This window comes from Bombina bombina, chromosome 2 (assembly GCF_027579735.1).
Source record: "Bombina bombina isolate aBomBom1 chromosome 2, aBomBom1.pri, whole genome shotgun sequence".
In the NCBI taxonomy this organism is placed as follows: Eukaryota; Metazoa; Chordata; class Amphibia; order Anura; family Bombinatoridae; genus Bombina; species Bombina bombina.
This window is the reverse complement of record NC_069500.1, coordinates 1,253,365,003-1,253,373,912: the sequence shown is the minus strand read 5'-3', so window position 1 is coordinate 1,253,373,912 and position 8,910 is coordinate 1,253,365,003. Positions and strand designations below refer to the sequence as shown.

The following is an 8,910-nucleotide window of genomic DNA, read 5'->3' as shown; positions in this document are numbered from 1 at the left end:
CATCATTGGCTCTCCATATTTCCTTTGTACATCCTTCATACCTTATCCTTTTACCATCTAACAAAAGTACTGTAAGAAATGACGAATATAGCTGCCAAATTAAATCCTCAGTCTTTATTACATGGTAAAGACTAAGATCGGTCAAGGGCCCATTGGTCCAGAGGATATACCCGTTGCTGTACCAAACATATTGCACATCTTGCTACCTTTAAATATGTTACTAGATTACTTCATCTTCTCAATTTACCTAAACTGCCATGGTATATATCCTGATTATATTTTTTTTATTTTTCTGAAAAAAATAATACATTTTATATAGGAAGTAAACAATTATGTTTTTTTTACCATGAAATATGAAGAAAAGCCAGACAAATGCACAGGAAACATACCAGATTTGAGAGAAATACACAGGGCCCATCTGTACATACAATTTTAATAGGAAACATATATACAAATGTAAACAAGAAAGAAAAATACTAAAAATGTTCATAAACAATCTGCACAGATTGTTGCTTTTCATTGCGCTCATTTTCTCTCTCGGTTATTGCACTGCAAAAGCAACACATGGATGACAAAACTTCTTTATACTGCGTTTACATTTCCTACATGTTTCATATATAAAGTTATAAAAAAAGCTTTATTTACAAAAGTAATGGCAGATATTCTAAACTATGCAAAACATTATTGCCAAAAGCTATTTTACAATTACTTTAATTATAGAAAAGTCATAACTTCTTGTTATAACATTAAAGGGCTAATCAAAATAAGCTCAAAATATACAATATATTAGTAAAGGAGTATAAATGCCCCCCCCCCCCTTACAAACGTTTAAGTTCATATATTGCTAGTGTTGTGCCTCTGTTTAAATATAAATACATTTTTAAAACATTTACAAAAAATATTTATCATTGGAAACCCTTAGTAAAATATTACATAATGGAAATGCACTTCATTACAGACTAATACCAGTTCATTTTTTTGGCATTGACAATTTACTAAAACAGAAGATTTTTTCTTCAGACAAATCCCTTTCAATCCAGAACACCAGAGCTTTGCCAATATAAAATGTGCTTTCCTTATCTTCTTGACGTCCACTCTGTGAGATTGATTGAAAACCTGCAAGTAAAGCACAAGTTGAATGATTGGCAGGCTACGAACATTTACATTTCATGCTGCTTTACGGTTATCTGTCCTATTTGCTTGAACTATAGAATGCTAGCGAGTTTATGTCACAATACATTATTTTTTATTCCAGCGACTTTGCAATGTTGGATGGAAACACAATACCTAAGAGAAGTAATATGGCACAAATAGTATAGCCTTGATTTTAAATTCTTCAGAAAATACCATATATAAAAGGTAATGCTAATCACTGCTTCTTTTAAACAAAAAGAGGGCAATACAAGCCCTTTGGGGGTCTACATGAGAGCACTTGAAAAACAGGATTAAACAAAAAAAAAAAAAAAAAGACTGAATAAAAGTCCACTGCTAAGAGTCTAATAAAATATATAACTAATAAACAAATATGTAACTAATAAAATCACATACAAAGAATAACAGAATATATAACTAATACATATATACAAATATAGAATACAAATAACTAATAATATAACTAATAAATGATTATATTTGGTTCAAGGTCTAACTTGAAAAACAGGTGTATATGCTCAATGACAAATGTTATGTCATAATTTTACTAAATGTGTCAATAAAGTGTGTGGTTAATAAATAAGTGTAAGTTAAAGTTCTTATTTTCAATTGATAAACCCATTAGTCTTGTTAAATAAAAATATATTCTTAATTAGAAAAATGGGAAACAAAATCTCAGGATTATTTTAGAAAGCAAAAATGTATGGTACAGTTTTTGTGTTTTTACTAGATAAAGAGGGAACAATAAAGTAATACAGAAATGAGAACAACATAAAGTGGCCACTAGATGTCTCACTAATGATTCAGAACGTATGTGGCTATTGTTATAAATCATTTATTACTGGTTATTTGTAGAGCGCCAACAGATTTTTTTTTTTAAAAAACTAACGAGGCAAAAACCTACATCTGCAGCAGCTTTTTTTTTATTTATATTTTTTATCTTTTTTTCTCTCTCCAGTATCTGTAAGTTACTAAGTTATGCTTGCTTCTCCTTGGTAATAACTATTTCACAAACATGAAACAAAATAATACCTCAGGTTTGCACAGTGGCTGGGTCCTATATTAAAAAAGAAAAAAAAAGTGTAAATATATTTCAAAGCAATAACATTAAAATACAGAGATGTAAAAAGTATCAGAAATATTAATTCTAGAAAGATCATAAAGTGATTTGAACAGGTACTGGTTTTAATACAGGCTAGTGAATAAAGAAAACACAGGAGGTGACAATAATACGTGCAGTAAAGGAGCTAAAAAGGCCTCACAGATTTGCCTATTTTGAGGCCTAAGGTTAAAAAGGGGTCATGAAAGTCAAAATGAAACTTTCCCAATTTAGACAGACCATGTAATTTTAAGACACTTAAATGTACTTATAGTATAAAAATTGCTTTGTCCTCTTTGGCTAAGGAGCAGCAATGCTAGATAGTGGAGATAGGAGGCTGCTAGACAAAGGCAAAGAAATAATGAAAGCTAAATGCACATTGAATAAAAAAACCACAGCCAGTAGCGGACCTAATCAACAGAAGGCCCTGGTGCAAACTTTATTTGTGCCCCCCATAGGTAACTCGGTAGTAAGCAATAGTAATAATATACATGCTGTTCTGTATAATGATTTTGAGGATTGATAGACCTGCAAACTGCACTAATAAAAGGCTCCCCTGCATTAGGATTGTACATATTCTGCACACTCCTATTGTATAGACTGGATTTTATGGCCCCTTGCAACACTGCACCTGCTGCACCAATGGTAGTCCCGCCCCTGACCACAGTGGTTTCTGGCATTTGGATTGTTCTGACACTGAATATACAGAGCAAACCACATTTTTACAGATATTGTGATTTGTAATGTTGTTCTAATTTATCCAGTATTGGAAAAATATGAATGCTGGAAACCGCTTCAGTTATTCATTGTGTTCAGCTAGCTCTCAGTAGCTCACTGTTGCTCTGGCAAGGACGTTACCCATGTATCATGGTTATATGCAAGCAATAGTGAGATAATTTAATGTTCTAATGTAATTACAGGATTTTCCTTTTGCACTTTTGTGCCCCATCAAGCTTATTAGTCATTACATGCAATAAAACACTCCCATCTACCAATGTATACTAACCAATGTCCATTTCTTAATCCTGTGGTAGAATAGTAACGTTCAATGGTGCATCTATAGCTTTGTGCCTCTTAGGATAGGTAGAAACGTCACTGATGTTGTTGGCGGTGTGTCTCTCCCCCTATTTATAAGCTATGTATCTTTTTGGCATTAGGTCACATATAGCCATGCTTTCAACTAAAAGGAGAGAAGAGGGTTGTTCCAAACAATGCTAAAGAGAGGTAAGTCTTAAAAAGTACTACAATATACTTTTTATATTTTGCAGGTACAAACAGTTGGGCTCTTTAATCTCCTTTGATCTGTTAAGGAAACAGAAATTGAGTTAAATTGCTATCGGAAGACTGGATGTAAAATAGGATGATCTCGCTTATCACCAGTTGTGATTCAAGACTCGGCGCTCCTGAAGTATCCACACAGAGATGGGTGTTGTATCAGCAGGTCAATATTTCACTGGGCTGCCAAGAGCTACTTTTCAGCAGTTTCTTATTCACCACAGGCAGGATATGAGAAGTGGTTTTGTTACAGCGGTCCTGCGGTTGTCAGGTTTCACAACCAAAATCAAAAAAGTGTTACCTCTCTGTGACCGGAATGCAGCTCACAGCGTCTCATTTTTAAATTGATTAACCCCCACTCTTTTTTTTTTTTACTCTATTCCTCTTATCTTGGTCTAGGAGTTTACTGTTCTTACCTGATCTCCATTTATCTCTTAGTCTGCAATCAATAAATTTAGTTAACTCAGTTGGCAAACAAGGCCTATAAATTTAAGATTAGCTAATTTGCAGGGAGCTCCATCTTTCTCTGCACCCATCCGTCTCAGTGACCATCATTTAAGTGATAGAACTAAGAACTGAACAAGATTTGAGGATATTAACTAGCATTAAGGCAAGAAAATATATTTTCTAGTTATCACAGTTTTCTGCATTTACTGTTTTGATATGTTTTCTGGCCTGCTTTTCCTTGTTGCAGACTCATGCATACTTTACAGACAGGTGCACTCATTTATACCTTACCTTTCTCCACATGCAGTTTTTATAAGCCCTTCTCTCCATTCTCTTTCCTTAGCTATCATGAACTACTTGTCACTAAACTGCACCACCTCACAAAAATACTCACAATGCTACAAATCTCCTCACCTACTTTTTCTCTCCATCCTGCTGCTTTTAGCATCTGGAGACATCTCTCCTAATCCTGGTCCCTCGTTCATTCCCAGCCTCACCCTAATCATGCACACCTTACATAAACTTTTAAAAAACATAATTTATGTAAGAACTTATCTGATAAATTCATTTCTTTCATATTAGCAAGAGTCCATGAGCTAGTGACGTATGGGATATACATTCCTACCAGGAGGGGCAAAGTTTCCCAAACCTCAAAATGCCTATAAATACACCCCTCACCACACCCACAATTCAGTTTAACGAATAGCCAAGAAGTGGGGTGATAAAAAAGTGCGAAAGCATATAAAATAAGGAATTGGAATAATTGTGCTTTATACAAAAATCATAACCACCACAAAAAAAGGGCGGGCCTCATGGACTCTTGCAAATATGAAAGAAATGAATTTATCAGGTAAGTTCTTACATAAATTATGTTTTCTTTCATGTAATTAGCAAGAGTCCATGAGCTAGTGACGTATGGGATAATGATTACCCAAGATGTGGATCTTTCCACACAAGAGTCACTAGAGAGGGAGGGATAAAATAAAGACAGCCAATTCCTGCTGAAAATAATCCACACCCAAAATAAAGTTTAATGAAAAACATAAGCAGAAGATTCAGACTGAAACCGCTGCCTGAAGTACTTTTCTACCAAAAACTGCTTCAGAAGAAGAAAATACATCAAAATGGTAGAATTTAGTAAAAGTATGCAAAGAGGACCAAGTTGCTGCTTTGCAAATCTGATCAACCGAAGCTTCATTCCTAAACGCCCAGGAAGTAGAAACTGACCTGGTAGAATGAGCTGTAATTCTCTGAGGCGGAGTTTTACCCGACTCAACATAGGCAAGATGAATTAAAGATTTCAACCAAGATGCCAAAGAAATGGCAGAAGCTTTCTGGCCTTTTCTAGAACCGGAAAAGATAACAAATAGACTAGAAGTCTTTCGGAAAGACTTAGTAGCTTCAACATAATATTTCAAAGCTCTAACAACATCCAAAGAATGCAATGATTTCTCCTTAGAATTCTTAGGATTAGGACATAATGAAGGAGCCACAATTTCTCTACTAATGTTGTTGGAATTCACAACTTTAGGTAAAAATTCAAAAGAAGTTCGCAACACCGCCTTATCCTGATGAAAAATCAGAAAAGGAGACTCACAAGAAAGAGCAGATAATTCAGAAACTCTTCTGGCAGAAGAGATGGCCAAAAGGAACAAAACTTTCCAAGAAAGTAATTTAATGTCCAATGAATGCATAGGTTCAAAAGGAGGAGCTTGAAGAGCTCCCAGAACCAAATTCAAACTCCAGGGAGGAGAAATTGACTTAATGACAGGTTTTATATGAACCAAAGCTTGTACAAAACAATGAATATCAGGAAGAATAGCAATCTTTCTGTGAAAAAGAACAGAAAGAGCAGAGATTTGTCCTTTCAAGGAACTTGCAGACAAACCCTTATCTAAACCATCCTTAAGAAACTGTAAAATTCTCGGTATTCTAAAAGAATGCCAAGAAAAATGATGAGAAAGACACCAAGAAATATAAGTCTTCCAGACTCTATAATATATCTCTCTAGATACAGATTTACGAGCCTGTAACATAGTATTAATCACAGAGTCAGAGAAACCTCTTTGACCAAGAATCAAGCGTTCAATCTCCATACCTTTAAATTTAAGGATTTCAGATCCTGATGGAAAAAAGGACCTTGTGACAGAAGGTCTGGTCTTAACGGAAGAGTCCACGGTTGGCAAGAGGCCATCCGGACAAGATCCGCATACCAAAACCTGTGAGGCCATGCCGGAGCTACCAGCAGAACAAACGAGCATTCCTTCAGAATCTTGGAGATTACTCTTGGAAGAAGAACTAGAGGCGGAAAGATATAGGCAGGATGATACTTCCAAGGAAGTGATAATGCATCCACTGCCTCCGCCTGAGGATCCCGGGATCTGGACAGATATCTGGGAAGTTTCTTGTTTAGATGAGACGCCATCAGATCTATTTCTGGAAGTTCCCACATTTGAACAATCTGAAGAAATACCTCTGGGTGAAGAGACCATTCGCCCGGATGCAACGTTTGGCGACTGAGATAATCCGCTTCCCAATTGTCTACACCTGGGATATGAACCGCAGAGATTAGACAGGAGCTGGATTCCGCCCAAACCAAAATTCGAGATACTTCTTTCATAGCCAGAGGACTGTGAGTCCCTCCTTGATGATTGATGTATGCCACAGTTGTGACATTGTCTGTCTGAAAACAAATGAACGATTCTCTCTTCAGAAGAGGCCAAAACTGAAGAGCTCTGAAAATTGCACGGAGTTCCAAAATATTGATCAGTAATCTCACCTCCTGAGATTCCCAAACTCCTTGTGCCGTCAGAGATCCCCACACAGCTCCCCAACCTGTGAGACTTGCATCTGTTGAAATTACAGTCCAGGTCGGAAGCACAAAAGAAGCCCCCTGAATTAAACGATGGTGATCTGTCCACCATGTTAGAGAGTGTCGAACAATCGGTTTTAAAGATATTAATTGAGATATCTTTGTGTAATCCTTGCACCATTGATTCAGCATACAGAGCTGAAGAGGTCGCATGTGAAAACGAGCAAAGGGGATCGCGTCCGATGCAGCAGTCATAAGACCTAGAATTTCCATGCATAAGGCTACCGAAGGGAATGATTGTGACTGAAGGTTTCGACAAGCTGAAATCAATTTTAGACGTCTCTTGTCTGTTAAAGACAGAGTCATGGACACTGAATATATCTGGAAACCCAGAAAGGTTACCCTTGTCTGAGGAATCAATGAACTTTTTGGTAAATTGATCCTCCAACCATGATCTTGAAGAAACAACACAAGTCGATTCGTATGAGATTCTGCTAAATGTAAAGACTGAGCAAGTACCAAGATATCGTCCAAATAAGGAAATACCACAATACCCTGTTCTCTGATTACAGACAGAAGGGCACCGAGAACCTTTGTAAAAATTCTTGGAGCTGTAGCTAGGCCAAACGGCAGAGCCACAAACTGGTAATGCTTGTCCAGAAAAGAGAATCTCAGGAACTGATAATGATCTGGATGAATCGGAATATGCAGATATGCATCCTGTAAATCTATTGTGGACATATAATGCCCTTGCTGAACAAAAGGCAAGATAGTCCTTACAGTTACCATCTTGAACGTTGGTATCCTTACATAACGATTCAATATTTTTAGATCCAGAACTGGTCTGAAGGAATTCTCCTTCTTTGATACAATGAAGAGATTTGAATAAAACCCCATCCCCTGTTCCGGAACTGGAACTGGCATAATTACTCCAGCCAACTCTAGATCTGAAACACAATTCAGAAATGCTTGAGCTTTCACTGGATTTACTGGGACACGGGAAAGAAAAAATCTCTTTGCAGGAGGTCTCATCTTGAAACCAATTCTGTACCCTTCTGAAACAATGTTCTGAATCCAAAGATTGTGAACAGAATTGATCCAAATTTCTTTGAAAAAACGTAACCTGCCCCCTACCAGCTGAGCTGGAATGAGGGCCGCACCTTCATAAGGACTTAGAAGCAGGCTTTGCCTTTCTAGCAGGCTTTGATTTATTCCAGACTGGAGAAGGTTTCCAAACTGAAACTGCTCCTGAGGATGAAGGATTAGGCTTTTGTTCTTTGTTGAAACGAAAGGAACGAAAACGATTATTAGCCCTGTTTTTACCTTTAGATTTTTTATCCTGTGGTAAAAAAGTTCCTTTCCCACCAGTAACAGTTGAGATAATAGAATCCAACTGAGAACCAAATAATTTGTTACCCTGGAAAGAAATGGAAAGTAGAGTTGATTTAGAAGCCATATCAGCATTCCAAGTCTTAAGCCATAAAGCTCTTCTAACTAAAATAGCTAGAGACATAAACCTGACCTCAACTCTGATAATATCAAAAATGGCATCACAGATAAAATTATTAGCATGCTGAAGAAGAATAATAATATCATGAGAATCATGATCTGTTACTTGTTGCGCTAAAGTTTCCAACCAAAAAGTTGAAGCTGCAGCAACATCAGCCAAAGATATAGCAGGTCTAAGAAGATTACCTGAACACAGATAAGCTTTTCTTAGAAAGGATTCAATTTTCCTATCTAAAGGATCCTTAAACGAAGTACCATCTGACGTAGGAATAGTAGTACGTTTAGCAAGGGTAGAAATAGCCCCATCAACTTTAGGGATTTTGTCCCAAAATTCTAATCTGTCAGACGGCACAGGATATAATTGCTTAAAACGTTTAGAAGGAGTAAATGAATTACCCAATTTATCCCATTCTTTGGAAATTACTGCAGAAATAGCATTAGGAACAGGAAAAACTTCTGGAATAACCACAGGAGATTTAAATACCTTATCCAAACGTTTAGAATTAGTATCAAGAGGACCAGAATCCTCTATTTCTAAAGCAATTAGTACTTCTTTAAGTAAAGAACGAATAAATTCCATTTTAAATAAATATGAAGATTTATCAGCATCAATCTC

The 8,910-nt window shown here is 36.4% G+C and overlaps 1 protein-coding gene across 1 annotated transcript in view; it reads right to left on the bottom strand.

Moving 5' to 3' along the window:
- Positions 1-414: 414 nt before the first annotated feature.
- Positions 415-8,910, bottom strand: part of RELL1 (RELT like 1) — a 336,137-nt gene continuing 327,641 nt past the window's right edge. The window contains exons 7-8 of the mRNA XM_053704064.1: positions 2,185-2,209; positions 415-1,116 (exon numbers count right to left, since the gene is read on the bottom strand). Coding sequence (XP_053560039.1) covers positions 2,186-2,209 — 24 coding nt within the window. The 3' untranslated portion in view covers positions 415-1,116; position 2,185. The remainder of the gene's footprint in view (positions 1,117-2,184; positions 2,210-8,910) is intronic.